Source organism: Elephas maximus, chromosome 20, assembly GCF_024166365.1.
Source record: "Elephas maximus indicus isolate mEleMax1 chromosome 20, mEleMax1 primary haplotype, whole genome shotgun sequence".
Taxonomy (NCBI): Eukaryota; Metazoa; Chordata; class Mammalia; order Proboscidea; family Elephantidae; genus Elephas; species Elephas maximus.
The window spans coordinates 26,831,884-26,852,150 of NC_064838.1; the positions used below are offsets into that span (position 1 = coordinate 26,831,884).

General features: G+C 39.4%; 1 protein-coding gene across 7 annotated transcripts in view; it reads left to right on the forward strand.

Annotated features, from left to right (window-relative positions):
- Positions 1 to 20,267, forward strand: part of CNTN4 (contactin 4) — a 1,107,632-nt gene that overhangs the window by 842,917 nt on the left and 244,448 nt on the right. For all 7 annotated transcript variants that reach the window (XM_049862392.1, XM_049862391.1, XM_049862390.1 and 4 more), the window contains one exon: positions 15,769 to 15,966. In XM_049862392.1, coding sequence (XP_049718349.1) covers positions 15,769 to 15,966 — 198 coding nt within the window. The remainder of the gene's footprint in view (positions 1 to 15,768; positions 15,967 to 20,267) is intronic.

The window sequence follows — 20,267 nt, forward strand, 5'->3', positions numbered from 1 at the left end:
CTGGTGATCTACGTCCAAAAAATCAGCCATTGAAAATCCTATGGAGCACAGTTCTGATTCGACACACATGGGGTGGCATGAGTCAGAGTGGACTTTTTTTTTTAAGTAAAACTTTACTGCTAAATTTTCCAAATTCAGTGTCTGTTTATTGTCTGGCATACCGTAGCTCATCATTGTATCCCCAGCTTCTCTCAGATCTCCTCAGTTTCTAGAAAGTGACAGGACATGTCAATTTTAAGTTATGCTTTTGCTACTTCTACCTATTAGAATAGCAAGAATAATAGCACTAGCCAAGTGATCAGGAGATTTAATTCTCTGGACTCCTGTTCTCATTGCTGTCCAGTGGATCCCAACTCATAGGAACCCTATAGACTAGCTTTGTTTAATGTTAAGTTTCAGTAAGTCACTTTTCCACTGTGTTTCTCACTTTCCTTTTCTGGAAAGCAGATATTATTAGCTCCTAGGGATGAATCAAACGAATTAACTAAGTGAAAATGACTTCAGAAAAATAAAGTATTATACTAAGATAAGTTTTTTTTTTTTTAAGATGCCAGTGAAGGAGCCCTAGTGCAGTGGTTAAGTGCTTGGCTGTTAACCATAAGGTTGAAGGTTCAAACCCACCAGCAGCTCTGAGGGAGATATGGTAGTCTGCTTCCATAAAGATTACAGCCTTGGAAACCCTATGGGGGAGTTCTGCTCTGTCCTCCGTGGTTGCTATGAGTCAGAATCAGCTTGACTGCAACAGGTTTTCAGGTGTCAGTGTAGCTGTACTGATCATAAATCCTGACTTAGTCTAAGCAGATGCTTTAGAATCAATCTTTAGAGTAAACTTAAAAGAATATATAATTCATCAAACAATTCTATTTACTCTCTTTGCCTTATCAATAATAAACATTGTTGTTAGGTGACATTGAGTCGGTTCTAACTCATAGTCATCCTATGTACAACAGAACAAAACACTACCCAGTCCTGCGCCACCCTCACAGTCCTTATGCTTGAGCCTGTTGTTGCAGCCACTGTGTCAGTCCATCTCCTTAAAGGTCTTCCTCTTTTTTGCTGACCCTCTACTTTATCAAGCATGATGTCCTTCTCCAGGGACTGATCCCGCCTGACAACATGTCCAAAGTTTGTGAAACACAGTCTCGCCATCCTTGCTTCTAAGGAGCATTCTGGCTGTACTTCTTCCAAGACAGATTTGTTTGTTCTTCTGGCAGTCCATTGTATTTTCAATATTCTTTGCCAGCATCATAATTCAAAGGCGTCAATTCTTCTTTGGTCTTCCTTATTCATTGTCCATCTTTCGCATGCATATGAGGTGATTGAAAACACCATGGGTTGGGTCAGACGCACCTTAGTCTTCGAGGAGATGTCTTTGCTTTTGAACACATTAAAAAGGATTTTTGCAGCAGATTTGCCCAATGCAGTGCATTGCATGATTTCTTGACTGCTGCTTCCTTGGTTGTTGATTATGAATCCTTGTAAAGTGAAACCCTTGACAGCTTCAATCTTTCCTCCATTTATTGTGATGTTGCTTATTGGTCCAGTTGTGAGGATTTTTGTTTTCTTCATGTTGAGGCGTAATCCATACTGAAGACTGTGGCCTTTGATCTTGATTAGTAAGTGCTTCAAGTCCTCTTCTCTTTGAGCAAGCAAGGTTGTGTCATCTGCATAACACAGGTTGTTAATGAGTCTTCCTCCAATCCTGATGCCAAATTTCTCTTTATATAATACAGCTTCTCCAATTATTTGCTTAGCAAACAGATTGAATAAGTATGGTAAAAGGATAAAACCCTGATGCACAAATTTCCTGACTTTAAGCTATGCAGTATCCCCTTGTTCTGTCTGAACAACTGCTTCTTGGTCTGTGTACAGGTTCCTCACGAGCACAATTAAGTGCTCTGAAATCCCCATGTTCACTGAGTTTATTGAGTGCTGCACACTGTGCTAATTATAATTAGCATTTTGCTTACAGTATTGCACTTCACCCACTTTAAAAAAAGAACAGATTTATTGATTTAAAAAAAAAAAGATTACATGAAGAGCAAAAATGTTTCCTCAGAGTTGATTTTTTTCAGAAACTCAAACATCATTCACATTCATTCCTTCTGCCTGTCAGCGCTGAGTCTTAGCTTCACCCCATCAGACCAGCTGTCAATAGCACATTAGAAATGGGCAGGGGGCATTCTGTGCTCACTACCTCCAAGTCTTGATTCCGGAGAAAAAAGGGCCCTCTCTGCTTGCTTGAATTTTAAAACCCCTGACTGGCCTACCTTGAGTCATGTGACTCTTATGAAACCAGTCGCTGTGCCTTGGGAGATGAGGTAATACAATAGGTCTACCTCATGATTCCTTCCTATCCCTACATCCAGAGGTCCAGGGAATGATGATTAGATACCTGGAGACTCAAATGAAGAAGCATTTCTAAGAATAAGAAAGTGCCCTTCATGGCAAACCAAATAATAAAGTCAAACTCATGGATGACTAATCTTTCGTCTGGTCCTATCCACCACATCTCAAAGCAAAACTTGACCATGGCCATCAATGAAAATATCTTTTGTTTTTAAAGTTCCGTTTAAGAAGCGAATAACGTCTACTTTTTGGGAAGGACAGTTCCATTTTTAATAGACCATCAGAACAAATGTTTTTTGTTACTGGTTTTACTTGCACATTGGCAAGATGCAAGGAAAAGAGGGAGGAAAAACATCTTGGGTTATAACGAAGTTTGGTGTTTTCTTGGCAGATTTGTTTAAGGGTTAATTTATGCTCAGAATTTAAATGTCAGTTGCCTGAGTTTTACATCACATCTTTAATTGAGGAGGGTGTAGAATTGTTTAATAATCTGATGAAAATGTTGTGTATTCGTGACTTGTGTGGGAGTTGATTGTATGGCTTGAAAGCTTGCTCAGTTCGTCATATTACTACTTGAATCCTTTAAAAAATGTAAATAATTAGAGTTTAATTGACATTTGCTACCATTTACTCAGAATTTTTCATCATTCCTGAGACTCCATGTCAGTTACCACATTTTTCCCCAGAAATTCCTTAAATAAGACACATTTTAATTGTGCTGTGACAGAAGGCACAAATTTTAATAATGATTTGATCAGTCTTTTTATTAGTAAATATCTTTCATGCTGATGATACAAGTGACATGTACACCCTGATATTTCAGTATTTAGCTGGTCACCTAGTTCCCTGAATTTCTAAGCATCTCTTGGGTACCAAATACTGAGTTAAGCATGGGTGGTATAAAAAGCAAACTAGATTGTCATCATCCCTGCCACCATTCCTGCTGCAGTATTTAAAGAAAGAATCTGGTACATCCCTCATAATAATCACCCCATCCTATCAAAGTACCAACATGTCACTGCCTCAGTTAAGCTGACAGTTGCAATTGAACTGGCTTCTAGCATAAGAAAATAAACCTTTGCCGTGGTCTCAAGCAATGTCTGTTTTAATCCCAAGTCTGTTTCTACTGGTTCTCTCTGTGATCTTGGAATAGACTCTTTGGCTTTCCTGTGTCTCACTTTAAGGTGCCCTGGTGGCACAACAGTTAAGCTCTCAGCTGCTAATGGAAAGGTTGGTGGTTCAGACCTACCCAGTGGCTCCATCGGAGAAAGAGCTGGTGACCTGCTCCCTTTAAGATTGTTGTTGTTGTATACCATCGAGTGTACTGGAACTCACAGTGACCCTGTATGACAGAGTAGAACTGTCCCGTAGAGTTTTCTAGGGTGAAATCTTTATGTGTGCAGTTCACCAGGCCTTTCTTCTGCAGAGCTGCTGTGTGGGTTCAAACCACTGAACCTTTGGTTAGCTGATGAGCACTTAACCATTGTGCCACCAGGGCTCCTTCCATAAAGATTTCAGGCTAGAAAACCCTATGGGGCAGTTCTACTCTGTTACATGGGGTTACTATGAGTCAAAAATCAACTAGACAGGAGCTAACAACAACAATATATCTCACTTCCCCTTTCTCTCCAATGGGATTAACCCTTATACTACTTATTTGCTCCAAATTGCTGGAGACAGCAAATGAGATAATGGCTATTATAATATTTTGAAAAAAGTAAATATTTAAAGAAGTTGTGGCTCTGCTGATGTACTTAAAGACATAGCCTTATGTAAAGGTAGATGGGAAAAACTGGCTCACTGGAAGCAGTTCTGTCTTCCTGGTTCATGGAGAGATCTTACTCAGACCAGAGGTGACTGCCAACTCTGAGTTGCTGAAATCCAGCCAGGCCAAACTAGTCTCATTTGGTAACTCAAGTAATTTCATCAATGTATATCATTTACTCTAAGTTAATATCCTGTGGTGGGCTAACTCCACCTCTGTATTCTTATGTCTCTGCAATTGCCAAGCCTTTCTTGTTTGTTGGATATTTGAAAGACAATGAACCAGTCATCTTTTCTTTCTGCCATTTTGTAAACTCAATCAAAGTACCTCAAAGAACCAGGAAAAAAAGGGGGGAGTGGGGGAGGAAGGAAGGCAGGGTCCTGGCAGTCAGATTTTACAGTACTGGATTGTAGTATTACAGATTTTTTTGGTCCTCTGATTTCAGTGATTTTGATTTGCCATCCATGGTCCGATAAAAGTATTGAACCCTCTTATTTATAGGTAACTTCTTTCTCTCTAGCATTTTAGCCTGGAGTTCAGTGATGATATTATTGCTCCAGGAAACTTCTGACATTTGGAATTTCAGTCCAATTCAGCTAATGTTTACTGAGTTGATTACAAAATGTGAGGAATGAAAGTGATAACAGAATGTGAGAGGCAGAAGTGAAGCCACATGTACCCCTGTCTGTAAGGACTACTCAGTCTGGTAGACAGAGAAGAGATGAGCAATCAAACCATTCTAATAAAGGAAAAGCAAAATTTTGATATACAAAGTAATGTGCTAGTGCTGTGAGGCAGAAAGGAAACAAGTGCTCCCTGGGTTGTGGTGGAGAGGCCACAGGTATTTGTCAGGTGGGAAAACAGCTCTCGACAGAAGGTGGTGACTGAGATAACAGAAGCTGGAAGGGAATTCTGGGAAGCAACAATGCCCAGCAAGGGCAGGGAGACTGGGAAAAGCACGGAGCATAGCAGGGCATCGGTGACCATTTTTCCACTTTGCCTTAAGTGACCCTACTTAGCAGCACCAACCTTTTCTGCAATACAACTGTGTGGTCAAGTGCAAATGGTGAAAAAGAAACTGCTCTATGCTTAAAGCTAAGGGGGGGGGGGAGCCCTCCCACTCTGCTTTATCTTTGTCTCTGTAGGTAAACCCTGAGGGAATAAATATGTATTGAATGAGTACAGTAATCGCTGATCCCCCTTCTCACCCTCTCTAGAGTTTGCAGAGAAATATTGAGAAATATTCACCAGAATACGGACTTAGGCAGAAAGAAAAATACAAAGCTAAGACTAGATAATTTGGGGTCCTACAATGGAAAAACTTGAACACTTCTTATGGTTGGGTGCCATCAAGTCAATTCCTACTCATAGCAACCCTGTGTGACAGAGTAGAGTTGCCCCATAGAGTTTTCTTGGCTGAAATCTTTACAGAAGCAGATAGCTAGGCCTTTTCTTCCGTGGTGGGTTTGAACTGCCAACCTTTTAGTAACTAGAGCTCAAGCCATGTGCACCACCCAGGAACCTAGGAGCTTGTTAAAAATGCAGGTTCTTGGGCCCCACCTCAGACTTCCTGAAACAGAAATGCTGGGGGTCGGTCTCAAAGGTCAAAGTAACAAATGCTTCAGGTTAGGGTCGCTATGAGTCATAATCAACTCGACAGCAACAGGTTTTTTTGTTTGTTTGTTTCTTTTTGTTTTTTTGGTTAGTACAGTGAACATTGGGCTGCACTGCTCAGATTCCTCCTGAGGACTGATATTTGAGAACTGCTGTATTTAAGACTCAAGGAAAGCCCAGCATCTGTATGTTTATTTGATTTGCCCTGTTTTTAAGATACAAGAAAACCATAAAAGACACACACACACACACACACACATTTGTGCAAGCTGTGTGCCATTACTTTACAGCCTTTATGCCAGAGGCTTAACATGCTAACAAAAAGGATGCTCTGCTGTTTAAAAATATATGGTTTCTTCCCTTAGGCTATGAAAAGTTTACTGACTCCAGGCCCAGGCAATATTTCTCAAACTTTTTCCCTGATAACTTTCAAAGAGCAAAGGGGAGTCAGCATCTACCTGGGGATCTAAGAACATATCCTTAAGCGATCAGCTACAAGTACAAAGTTTTGTTGAAGCTTTTCCAGTTACCTTTAAAATTTGTATCAATTTTATATCCTATTTTTATTCCATCATGTATACGCCCGTATTGGTCTTACTGTCAAAGCAATGTGTTAAATTGCTTTCATGTTAAATCCCTTGACTTCTAGCTACAAATTTTTAAAGAAAATATGCACCCCAGTAAAATGCCCATTTTAACCTATAAAATACAGGCAAGGAAATAAGAAGTAATACACAAAGGAGGTGCAGAGGATTGCAAGCCATACTCAAGAGCAATATTCAAGGACTAGAAAATGCTCCCTTTGCCATCTTGCTTGCCATACCACCACGGACACATTGGAGTGAGTAACTCTCACGTACTGAAAATATCATTCCATAGAGTGAGTAGCCCCTTAGTCAGAAGGCTTATTTTTAGAAAAGCTTGCCACAAATTTGGATGAGCTTTAGCACTAAGGCTTATCTAATCCTTGCTTCATGTGGTCACCATTTTATTTCTCCAAAATCAATATTGCAAAGAGGGTGAAAAGTTTTGACTTTCGGTGCCAACATGAATTGATTGAAGGGTACTTCCTGAAACACTGTATTGAGATGATTCTGAGGCTGTGGTAGGTGTAGTCAATTATCAATGTCTGCCATCAGTGGAAGAGTGGTGATTGGTGTCCAGATGGCAGATACATGCCATCCCTGCTCTCCTCAGTTCTAATATAGTGAAAAATAGTGTCTGGGCCCTAGGTGGTCCCTTGATGCTGCACACCTCTCTAAGCCAAGTTCTCAGGGCCACAAAAAAAGAAAAAAAAAAGTTGCCGTTGAGTCAATTCCAACTCATAGTGAGGTCATGTGTGTGAGAGTAGAACAGTGCTCCATAGGGTTTTCAATGGCTGATTTTTTCAGAAGCAGGTTACCAGGCCTTTCCTCCAAAGCACCTGTCTTAGTTATCTAGTGCTGCTATAACAGAAGTACCATAAGTGGATGGCTTTAGCAAACAAATTTATTTTCTCACAGTTTAGGAGGCTAGAAGTCCGAATCAGGGCGCTAGCTCCAGGGGAAAGCTTTCTCTCTGTCAGCTCTGGAGGAAGGTCCTTGTCACCAATCTTCCCTTGCATTTAGGAGTTTCTCAGTGCAGGGACCCTACGTCCAAAGGGCATGCTCTTCTCCTGGCTCTTCTTTCTTGGTGGTATGAGGTCCCCCACCTCACTGCTCAATTCTTTTATATCTCAAAAGAGTTTGACCGAAGATACAGCCTAATCCAATATGTTGAATCCTGCCTCATTAAAATAACTGCCTCTAATACTACCTCATTAACATCATAGAGGCTAGGATTTACAACACATAGGATAATCACATTAGACCACAAAATGATGACCAGTCACACAGTACTGGGAATCATGGCCTAGCCAAGTTGACACACATTTTGGGGGGACACAATTCAATCCACAACAGCACCTCTGGGTGAATTTGAACCTCCATTCTTTCAGTTAGCAGCTGAACATGTTAACTGTTTGCACCACCTGGGGTCTTCTCTGGGCCACAGAGCATCCATAATAGAGGTTCTTTCAGCTGTGGTCATGATTTTAGCAACCCAACTAGTAAAGGGCTATTGCCATTGTTACAGGTGTTAAAACACCCACTAATCTGTGTTGTAATTAATAGAAGTAAAATATCTGTCCTACTGCCAGCTCTTCACAGACCTCAGCTTCCCAAACACCTTCCTGTACTCCTGTGTCCCAAAGTGCTGTTCACTGGACAGCAGCTCAGTATGACCTTACAATTTATCATTTAGCACCGTAGTATAAAAAGAGGTGCCGTCCCGAGGCCTCATTTCCCAGAAGCCAGAAGTCTATGTGATCACTTTCTTTGTGGGACATCTCACAAATCTTTCATATAGCAACACACTCTTCGACTCTCTTGCATAATCACTAGTACTGTTTACCCCTTGATGTTCTTGATATAGTTCTTACTTTTTCTGGAATGGCTTAGATTACTCAGAATTTATAGCATCTCCCTTTTTCTGTAAGGTTAGAAAAAGACAATCAACTTAAAAATCCATTTATAAACATTGTTTAATTAGGAAAAAAACAACAAACACACACCAGCAGAATCTTAAAAAGTTTATACTTGTATCTTTGATGATCAGTGCAGTTCTTGGTGTATACAGAGCAGGTATTTCTTTCATTATCCCTATTTTTTAGATAAGAAAACTGAATTTCTTTCCATCTGATAAGCACTGAAGCCCAGACTCAATCCATGTCTCTTAACACCAAATCCAGGAATCCTTCCATTGAGTTATTCCCTCTCTTCCCTTGCTCGGGAAGGGAACTATCAACTGATTTCAATCCCTGCCTTCCTAACTGCTCTCCAATATTTGTCTTCACTATACTCGTTCCAGCACCAAGCTCAGTGCTTTTGCAAACAATGGATGTCTGGTAAATATTTGACCAGCAGATGAACGCTTTGCACTTCAGGACTCATTCTTACAGCCCTTTTCATTTGTAGAATCACTTAAAATACATTTTTCACACCTACTGCCTTAGAATCATACCTCAGTTTAAATTCAGCCTCACAATACTGTGTGGAAAATGGGGTAGGTATTGATAAAACTATTTAAGAGTAAGGAGACTGAGTCTCATGCTGTTAAAATAATTTATCAAGGCCAAAATGGTTGTCATGCAAGGAATAGAATCCAGGTTTCCTGACTTTTAATTCTATTTCTTCTTTGTATACAATGCAGCTTAAGCAAATTAGTAACTTTTAGCTATCTCTACAACAATTGACTCAAACACAGCAATGATCATGAAGATGGCACGGGACTAGGCAGTGTTTTGTTCTGATATAAGTAAGGTGACCATGATTCAGAACCAACAACTAACAACATCAACAATATGTACATATAGTTATAGTTCTGGACCTTGCTGATGACTACCTTTGTGATCTTTTACAAGTTCCCGGGTCTCTTTGCATCTCACTTTCCTCATTTGTCAAATGAAGATGTTGGATTTGATGACATGCATATAGAATCATGGAATTTTAATGCTGGAAGAGGCTTAGAGATCATCCACGATATTTTTACTCAAATAACGCGTGCCTTCTACAGTTGTTTGCCAACTGTGCCCTCTGCCCCTGAGGTATTTTCTAAGCGCCACTGTACCCAAAACTTACCATAGTGTGCTAACAAAAATGCATCACAGGGGAGGGCCCAGTTGGTAAACAAACGTAGAAGGCACATGTCTGTGCCAAAATCCGATAATCTTACTTCCTCATTTTACAAATAAAGATGACCTCTTCCACCTCTAAAATAAATTCTGAAAGGAGCATAGAGCTTCCTAACAGAACCAGCTCTTTGGAACACTGAGGCTACTCTGTAATCCCGTCTCTGCCACTTACTAAGTATGCAATAGCAATCCCGTCATGTAATTTTTCCTAGACTTCAGTCTTCTCATCTGTGAAATTGAATGAGTTGACCTAAGGTTCCTTTCAGATTTAAAACTTTGAGGATTAATAAATACACTTTAAAAAACTGATATCTTTGCTACCACTGGGATTTGATTTAGAACATAACAAAGCATACTATAACCTGGAAAGAATAACATAATCTAGAAAGTAATTAGCCAATGTTAGGAATAAGTTATGCACATCTATCCAGAGGACTGTGATCATTGGGTGAATTTGCTCAATGACTACTATCAAATTGAAAAAACAGAGTTCTTTAAACAAGGTTTATTAATTGGTTCATCTGCTAGCACTGGTGGCACAAAGGTTAAGCGCTCAGCTGCTAACCAGACAAGTTGGCAATGCAAACCCACCCAGCAACTCCTCAAGAGAAAGACCTGACAATCTGCTCCCATAAAGATTTCAGCCTAAAAAATCCTGTGGGGTAGTTCTACTTGGTCACATGGGGTCGCTGTGAGTCGAGACCAACTCGACAGCCCACAACAACAACAATCTGCTAGCAGAGGCCCACTAGGCCAATTTGATATCCTCAGTCTCGGCAAGTGAAGGAAGGAGTTTTAAGGGTAGTGAAAGAAACTCTAATAAAGTTCTGAGTGATTGATTAAGTGAACAGTCTTATATTTTAGGGGAAGCATTATAAACGTGAGGAAGGATAATTCATTGATTTTACTTTGGAACATTGTCTATAATTGGTTTGGCTTCAGCTGACTGAATCAGAAGCCAAACTTTTAACTGCGAAACTGATATAAATCAGGCTCTCATATCTCAGCACATTCCAAAGTCTGTGGCTATGTAATCTCTTGAGAGAGGTCTGCCTTTACCCAAGACTAAAAAAAAAAAAAAAACTAGTGCCATTGAGTCGGAATGATGTAAATTTGGTGCTTCTTTGAAAGATAGCCCTGGGAAAATGCCTGAGGTTACCGTGAAGTCGGCCAGACTTTGTGGCTTAAGCTGGAATGTTTAACAGTACCTGAATTTGAAAATTGCTTGATTGTTATCTTCTTTTTAAAATAACATCTAAACATCCTTTGCTGTTGACTAAAGATACAGGGAAAGGAATCAAGAGAGTGAAGTTTTTGAAGTAATTTCCAATAGATTTGGATGCTCCAAGAAGTTGGGAAACTATCATTATGTCATTGAGCTTTACCGGGTATCACATTACAACTAGTTTCAGTATTTTTCAATTGAGCAGCAGCTTCACAATCTATTCAATACTATGTTCCAAGTATCTGTTTACTCAGTTGTCACAAATTGCCAATGGGACGGGCACTGTCTGTCACTTCCAGAGCAATTAATGTGAAAACTTATCAAAAGAAATCTGTCATGTTTGAGTAAGTATAAATATTGTATGGAATTCCCTAAGGAGATCAAACTGAGTGGGATACAATTTTGCTGATTGCCACAGCACTTGAGACTTTATTTTGTTTTATTTATTTTTCAGAATGTTGATAGCATTTCATGTAGCCCAATGGATTAATGTTTTGTTCTGATAAAAATAGATATTGGGCCTTAGGGGGAACCGTATTGTCCGTTGAGTGATATAACGGTACCAGCTCTTGACTTTCAGATGTCAAGAGCTCTTATTGTTTCTGGAAGGAGCACCAAGATGGGGGTGTAGCTATAAGGACTAAGTTCTCATCTGCTTGGCCACTTCTTGAAGCCCTGACCTTACCTTTTCTAGGTCTCAGAATTTTCTTACTTTCAAAATGAAGAAATAAGATAAATGATCTTTTAGGTATTTTCTAGCTTTGTTGTTGTCGTTAGGTGCCATCAAGTCGATTTTGACTCAGAATGACCCCATGTAACAGAGTAGAACTGTTCTCTAGGGTTCTCTAGGCTGTGATTTTTACAGAAGCAATCACCAGGTCTTTCTCCAACAGAGCCACTGGGTGGGTTTGAATCACCAGCCTTTCAGTTAGCAGCCAAACACTTAACCATTACGACACCAGAGCATCTTTCACTAGCTCTACTATACTATTTATGCCTGCTCTAATTTTCTAATGTCTTCATTATCATTACATTATATTCCTCATACTCCTTCCTGATTGTTCTGGACAGACAAATAAACATTCAACATACCAGGTAGTGATATTTGCTATAAAGAAAAATAAATTAATATCTTGGTTACAGGTCTGCTCTGTTATGGAGGGTTCAGCATTTGGCTCCACATGACCTCAGTACTGACCTTTGTACTCTAGGGCCCAACAAGAGTTCCAAATGTCAGCCAACATCAGTTCAATTCAGCACAGTTAATGTGAGACTCTTCTTGGCAATGGGTTGTTCTTTTATCTATGGCATGGAAAATTGTCACAGGTTTATATCACAATGTGGGAAACTTATTACTTATTATAACTTTAACTTAACTCTTTGTTGTTTTCTGTTAAATTTTATTTAACGTGACAATGATTTTCCACGAAACCAAACTAATACAATAAGTAATCTTTATGCTAATTTACTGTTTCATGAATTGAAGTCATTGCTTCAGGGCTCCCCAAACTAAAATTTGTTAGCTTTTTGTAGATGCTTTAGGAATAAAGTGAGAGTGGGATGAGGTAGTCCATGATCAAATTCATTTAAATACACTCAAAGCAATTTCAGGGAAATGATAATGTTAAAATCTCTCACAAGTCCTAAAAGGAAAATTGAAAAATCTCTCTAAATTTTTTTAGTCCAGTGCTTTCTCAAAGTCATTTTATCATGTTGCCCTTTTAAATATGGGTGAAGTAGAGATAGACAGCACCTCTTAACAGGGAATCAATATTCCAAGGGACACAGTTTGGAAAAAGCTGTGTTACACTCTTAAGCTTGTTTAGATCTCCCATTAAAGCACCAAGTCATTTCAGTCACAAGAGCAGTGAAACCAAGCAACTAACTTAAAGAGAGAAAACAGCATGCTAGTTGATTTTTTTTTTTTACCTTTTTAAATGATTAGCTTGGTGAAATGAAATATCAATAATAACTAATATCTGTATAGCCTTTATGGAAACCCTGGTGGTATAGTGGTTAGGTGCTATGGCTGCTAAGAGGTCAGCAGTTCGAATCCACCAGGCGCTCCTTGGAAACTCTATGGGGCAGTTCTACCCTGTCCTGTATGGTCTCTGTGAATCGGAATCAACTCGACGACAGTGGGGTTTTTTTGTTTGTTTGTTTGGATGGCCTTTTTAGACTTCAGAGTGCCTTCGCACAAATGAATCCTCACTACATATCTGCATCATATGTATTGTTGTCCTCATGTTATGGACTGAGTTGTTGAAAGTGAGAGTTTAAATGACTTCTCTTATATAACACAAATTTGAGCTTCGGTCTTTCAAGTTTTTTTTTCCTCCAATTAGAGGAAAAAAAAAAAAAAACAGGTGTTTTTTTTTTTCTGTATATCTATGCTCCATGTGACTTTCTGGTTTCTAAGCCAGGCTTCTTCCCCAGAACTCAGAGACTTTGCAGCCACTAGGTAAAGAGAAAAACTGTTTTGAAAAATGTCTTCAAGGGGAAAAAAAAAAGTTTCATTTTTTTGATTACAAATCTCCTTGGAGAGGTGTAGGTTGATTAATATTGTGCTAGTAAATTACTTTTTAACTTCTACCTGGTGGTTTTGCAGATGCTAATTTATACTTAAAACTCTCTTATAGCTAATAAGGGGGCAGGCAGTGTTCTGTCATTGTTCATATGAGAAAATGGAGAAGCTGAGAGATTGCTCGATTTGCCTGCAACTCACATGCCAGATTGAGTAACGAAGTAGTAGATTGTGTGCTTGGCGATTGTTAGATCTCTTGTTTTTCTGGGCTGTCGTAACTGACTGTACTTCATGACTTGTTGTAGGGGCTTTTCTTATTCCAGATTTTAGTTTCTGGAAGAAGTAACTGGCTTGCTGGAAAGCATTTGCTTATTTACGCTGAGTATCCCCTTGACATCAGCATGGGGTTATTTATAATTACATGCACAAGTGTAAATAAAATGATTAGCTAGTCTCATATAAACATAATTATATCCATCTAAAATAGTGCATGTGGAAATGTTACAATCCAGTGATAAAGGGAAAGCAGCCTGCATGACCCTTCCTTTGTATGCAAACAGTGGAATATTAAGGCAGGATATATTTCCTTTTGCACATTCGGTTGCTGAGGTCAATTACAGTTGGGACTCATTGAAGTATTAAACAACAAAAATGCCTTTTACAGTAATTAGTGTTCTTGCTTCAAAATTGGAGTGATCTTTCTGCCATTTTCCAAGGACACTTCATGCATTTATACAATAACCCAGCCAAGTAGTTCTGAAATCAGAGGGACACGTTTTCATATAATTGTCCTGCTCCTACCCCCATCACCGAGTAGCTTTTGAATATAAGATGAGATGTGTTGGCTAGTGACTAGCAATGACAAATATATGCCGTCTTCAGCTTTGGACAAACCTGGAAAGCATACTTCAAAAAGATGAATCATTAGATGGCTGGAGCTGGAGGAGTTTGATTTCCTTGGAGCACCATAGTTCACTGCACCTAATTATTTACGTTTGCTGTCATTTAGACTTCTCCAAAATTGAAAGTGTGGGCTCATGTGCTCATTCACAAAACACTTACCTAATTCTTAAGAAAAATGATAATTTTTAAGGAGCACTTTCAGGCATGACTGATTATTACATTCATCCACCGGCATTCTGGGATGATCAAGTATTTGTGAAAATATTGCTCTTTGACCACTATTTCATATTCATTCCCCTATGGATATGATAATTCTTCAGCTGATTTTTTTGAAGTATAGATTTGCATTCGTGGAATAAGTCAACCAGGCAGTCAACGTGTATTAAGCAAGTATTTGCTACAATAATAAAACATCTCACTAAAATAATAGAAAAGGAATTCAACCTCAGACATAAGAAGAAAGTAAGAGTTTGAGCAGGCAGAAGGAGGCATTGCCAGCAGACTGGATTGAGACTAGGGAATTCTTCTGTCTCTAACCAGCGCTAAGAGTTTGGATTAGTTTGTTTCCCTTTCTGCCAAAGTTACTCAGTTAAAAACGAAAGACTGTAAAATGTGTTGGAAACTGTGAAGTGCTATGCAAGTCTGTGGTAGTATGATGCACTATAATGATTATTATCATAAAATGAAAGAAATGATCAAAATGGCTTCTAGCATTACTATGGCAACATTATAACTCCCTGCATCTGTAATTTGAGTATTAGCACACGCTTTCTTGTTGTTGTAACTTACTGTCCAGTGGGCTCCAACTCATGAAGAACCTATATATAACAGAACGAAATGTTGCCCAGTCCTATGTCATCTTCATGATCGTTGATATGTTCGGGTCCATTGTTATAGCTGTTGTGTCAATCCATCTCATTGAGGGCTTCCCTCATTTTTGCTGACCCTTTACTTTACCAGACATGATGTCCTTTTCTAACAATTGGTCTTTCTTGATGATATGCCCAAAGTGAGTGAGTCAACATCTTGCTGTACTTACTTCTGAGGACCATTCTGGTTGCATTTCTTCTAACACTGATTTGTTCGTTCTTCTGGCAGTCCACAGTATACTCAGTATGCTTTGACAAAACCACAATTCAAATTCATCGGTTTGTCTTCTGTCTTCCTTTTTTATTGTCCAGCTTTTGCATGCATATGAGGCCATTAAAAATACCATGACTTGGGTCAGGTGCACATTAGTCATCAGAGTGACATCTTTGGTTTTTAAAACTTTAAAACGTTAAAGATTTGTCAAGTGCAATATGTCATCCAATGGCACATATTTAGCAAACTGTAAATTCTTCTTCCCTTGATTTAAAAATTCTCCTTATCAACTATGGGTGTATCTTCTAGTTCTGTAGAAATAAAACCTAGTATATTGACTAATGATGGAAAGATCGGTAAAAATTTTTAAAAGAGACTGCAGATTGCTTCTTGCTTATATATAACCCCCAGTGCTGTCGAGTCGATTCGGACCCATAGCGACCCTATAGGATAGAGTAGAACTGCCCCATATAGCAGACTGTAAAAAGATCATTGGGCACCACTATGAATTTCTAACTTGATCATGTCTTTCATGAATACGGTAGACTTCCAGTGTGAAAAGTCCTACTCATAATGATGATTTCTTTTATTTCCAGAGCTGAGCTATGCCTGGATCTTCAATGAATACCCTTCCTATCAGGATAATCGCCGCTTTGTTTCTCAAGAGACTGGAAATCTGTATATAGCCAAAGTAGAAAAATCAGATGTTGGGAATTATACCTGTGTGGTTACCAATACTGTGACCAACCACAAGGTTTTGGGACCACCCACACCACTAATATTGAGAAATGATGGTAAGTTTTCTAATTAATTTTGTTAATTCTGTTTTTTGTGATTATAGAATGAATGTGAAAAGATGTTATGTAACTGACAGACAAACCTTGATTGTCTAAGTTAAATTTAAAAGCAGTTTAATGATTTCTCCATTTGGTACCCATATTTTCTTCACTTTTATAAGAAATAAACCCATGTATCCATTTTGGAAAACTAATTAGAAATCTAATTACAAATCTCAACAGGAATGGCATGTGGATGTAGGTGAATATAAATAACAAAGGAATCTGTTTCTTATTTCTTTCCCATTAAACTGTGTACATTATCAGAATGAAGCAGAAGGTTAAACAATTAGCTCATTAATCAATTCTATCTAATTTAGTATTCAGTGTCCAGAGAGAAGTTTTAAATTATCCAAATAACCTCTAGATTTGTAATACTGAAGACACAGTTCCCACCCCAGTAAAATGCAGGAATATCAGGCTCATTTGAGACAAATTTTAATTTGTCACACGTGTGTAAGAATATTTCAATACAATATTTGAATTTCAACACAATATATGAATTTCAACCTTAATTACCTAGATGATTTGACAATGTATGGTAAACCACCATGTGTTTTTAAAGACAGTCTTAATGTATGCCTCCATGCCCTTTCCTACCATGAGTCTTTATACATGCTACTCCCTCTTCTTGAAATGCTTTTCCTTCTCTTGGTCCCTGCCTTTCTTTGGCTAATTGATACTGGTTCTTCCAGTTCCTTCGAAGAAACTAGCCTTCTTCAGGAAGCCATCTCTGACTGGCCCTTTGCTCTTTCACAGTGCTGTATCATATAGTACCTTCTCTATAAACTCCAGTAACATCCATTACAATGACCCTAATAACTCTTTATTCTGTACTGTAATTACTAGCATACTTAACTGTCTCCTTTATGAAAAATTTACTCTTTTAAGGGCACATGTAGTGCCTTGATCATTGCTATAGCTCAGCACCTAATATATAGTACCTGGTACATGGAAAATTATCAATAAATATTTGTTGAATGAATGAATGGAACTAAAGACACAACTAAGCCCATCAGTAATTGCTGATGTAATAATTTAAGCAGTCGTAGTTTACATATTTAGGTTTCTACTGTTTTCAGATCCCTTTCCCATCTGTTACATGTTTAATCCTTCTATTGTGAACATGATTTACTAGACCCATCATACAGATGAGCAAACTGTCAGCCTAAAATATTAATAACAAATATTTATTGAGCACTTACAATGTGCTAGGCACTGTGCTCAGAACTTTACATGGGCTGTCTCATTCGAACCTCAAGCAATTATATGAGGAACGTCCTCTTTTACATTTTGAAGATGCAGAAACTGGGGCTCAGATATATTAAATAACAAACACCAAGTCATATCATTAACTAATAATTAATTAATTTATTAATTAATAATTAATGCCCTAGCATCCAAGTCTTATTGACTCCAGAGCCTGATTTTCATGCACTATACCACCTCTTACGTGAGTTTGTACAAGAAAAACATGGCAGATTCAGGACTGGAACTCAGGTTTATGGTCCCTAAGTTTGTTGCTTTTTCCCGTTGTACTACCAATGGATTTAGTTCCCATATGGGGCTCTGAACGTGATCATCCCAGAACAGGATACTTATAGATAAACCAGCTCTGCAGGGGAAACCTGAGTACCTTGTAATATAGACTATACTGTTGAATTTTTGGAAACCCTGGTAATGTAGTGGTTAAGAGCTATGGCTGCTAACCAAAAGGTTGGCAGTTTGAATCTACCAGGCACTCCCTGTAAACCTTATGGGGCAGTTCTACTCTGTCCTATCCGGTTGCTATGAGTCAAAATCGACTCGATGGCAATGAGTTTGGTTTTGGTTTGGTTGAATTTTGGGGGCAGCTAATTTATATTTTCATCATTTATTTATTCATCCATGCAACAAATATCAACTTAGCACTTCCTATGTGTCAGCCACTATCCTAGGTGCTGGTGAACAATAACATTAAGGCCCATATCTCAAGGCACTTATAGTCTCCTGGGGGACACATACATAAACAAGCAAGCAAGACAAAAACAAACAGAAAATTTCACATATTAATACATAACTAAACCAATATGATGAGGTAGAGACCCTGTGGGGTGGAGGGGGTCTACTTTAGATAAGATTGTAATGGAAAGCTTTTCTGAGGCGTTGACATAGGAGCTGAGACCTGAATTATAAGCAGTCAATCCTGTGAAGATCAGAGGGGAGAGCATTCCAGGCTGAGTTAACATCACATGCAAAGGCCCTGTGTCTTAGTTATTTAGTGCTGCTATAACAGAAATACCACAAGTGGACGGCTTTAACAAAGAGAAATTTATTTTCTCACAGTAAATTAGGCTAGAATTCCAAATTCAAGGTGTTAGCTCCAGGGGAAGGCTTTGTCTCTCTGTTGGCTCTGGAGGAAGGTCCTTGTCAACAATCTTCCCCTGGACTAGGAGATTCTCCGTGCAGGAACCTTGGGTCCAAAGGACGTGCTCTACTCCCAGTAGTGCTTTCTTGGTGGTATGAGGTCCCCATGTCTCTCTGCTTGCTTCTGTCTTTTATATCTCCAAAAAGATAGACTCAAGACACAATCCAATCTTGTAGATTGAGCCCTGTCTCATTAACATAACTGCCACCCATCCCACCTCACTACTATCATAGAGGTAGGATTTACAGCACATAGAAAAATCACATCAAATGACAAAATGGTGGACAGTCACACAATACTGGGAACTGTGACCTAGCCAGATTGATACACATAGTTTTGGGGGACACGATTCAATCCATGACATCCTGAGACCTGAAAACACTTGGCATATTCAAGAGACGAAAAACATGTGAGCCTGGCTGTTGCATATTGTGTAGGGTGGAGAGAGGTTTGCATGGAAGTTGGAGAGGGAGTTGAGGGGCAGGTCACAGAGGTCATGGAGAAAGGACTGGGTTTTATTTCAAGTGCAATGCAAAGCCATTAGAGGATTTTACTCATAAGAATGATTTATGTTTTTTAAAAAATATTGTTTGCCCACTGTGTGGAAAATGGAATTTTAAAAAGCAAGGATGAAGACTGGAAGTCCAGTTGGAAGACTATTGCAGCAATTCAGTTGAGCAGCAATGGAGGTTTGAGCTAGGAAATAGCACAGAAGAAAAGTACACTCCTCACTTACAGACTATCTCAGTACCTGACATTTTGCATTTACAGCAATGGTAAAAAATCTACTACCTGACTATTTTGCACGTTAACACGGTGGTGGGTATGGTGACAAAAGCTGTGGAGTGTCCCCTCCCTTGTGGAGGGTCTCTGGGAAGCCTCCAGGAAGCTGAGCAGGCTGCCCAGTGCCCTCTGCTCCCTTCTGCTGGGGGTGGACGTTGGGGGAGAGGGGCATCATGTCCAGCTGGCCCACAGTGCTGGCTTCCTCCATGGCCATGGCCTCCAGGTGGACATGCCGGCAGCATTGAGCCAACAGGCACCTGTTTTGGGTTCCCAACTCCTATGTGGCCTGAGGCCTTGCAGCTCAAAATTGCTTTGAAAGAAAAAGAAAGTGGCATCAGAGAGGGTGTTTGGGGGAAATGTGTATGAATATAATGACATCCCCAGGTGAGCAACTGGCCTGAAGCCTCTGCCTCTGTGGGGCTGGGTGCGAGGCCAGGCTCCCAGCACCCTCAAAGGAAGCCCTGAGCCCCGGTGACTCGCCAGGCCCAGAGGGCACAGCAGGTTCTCGCTGTGAACACAGGGCTTGCAGAAGTGGGAGTGGAGCCCTGGAGGAGGTGGGTTCTCTAGGGAAGCTCTGACCCAGCACAGGAGGAAGTAGTTAAACCGTGGGCCCCCCAGTCACATAGCCTGACTTTATCCAACTTTGTCTCTTCCAAGCCTCCTTTTCTGCAGAGGAATAATCCATAACTGGACTCGTCACAGTGATAAGCACATCAGTAAACCTTAAAAAAAAAAAAAAATTTTTTTTTTAAACCTTAGCTGTTATTATTTCTATGATCATATTTTCTAAATTAAAAAAAATTGTCTATGGTCTATGGTCTGAAAACAGAAAAAAAAATCAGTGATGTGAAAAAATATTTTTGTGTAACACCGATTTTTGGATAACAACCTGGTATTTGGAACTTAACCATGTTGATAACTGAGGAGTGGGTGTGGATGGATTCAGGGGATAGTTTACGGGTAAAGCTGCCAGGACTTCTGATGCATTGGATGTGGGAGGTGTTGGAAGAGAAAATTAAGGATGACACATAGATTTCTGGCATAAGAAACAGGGTATATGGGAATGCTA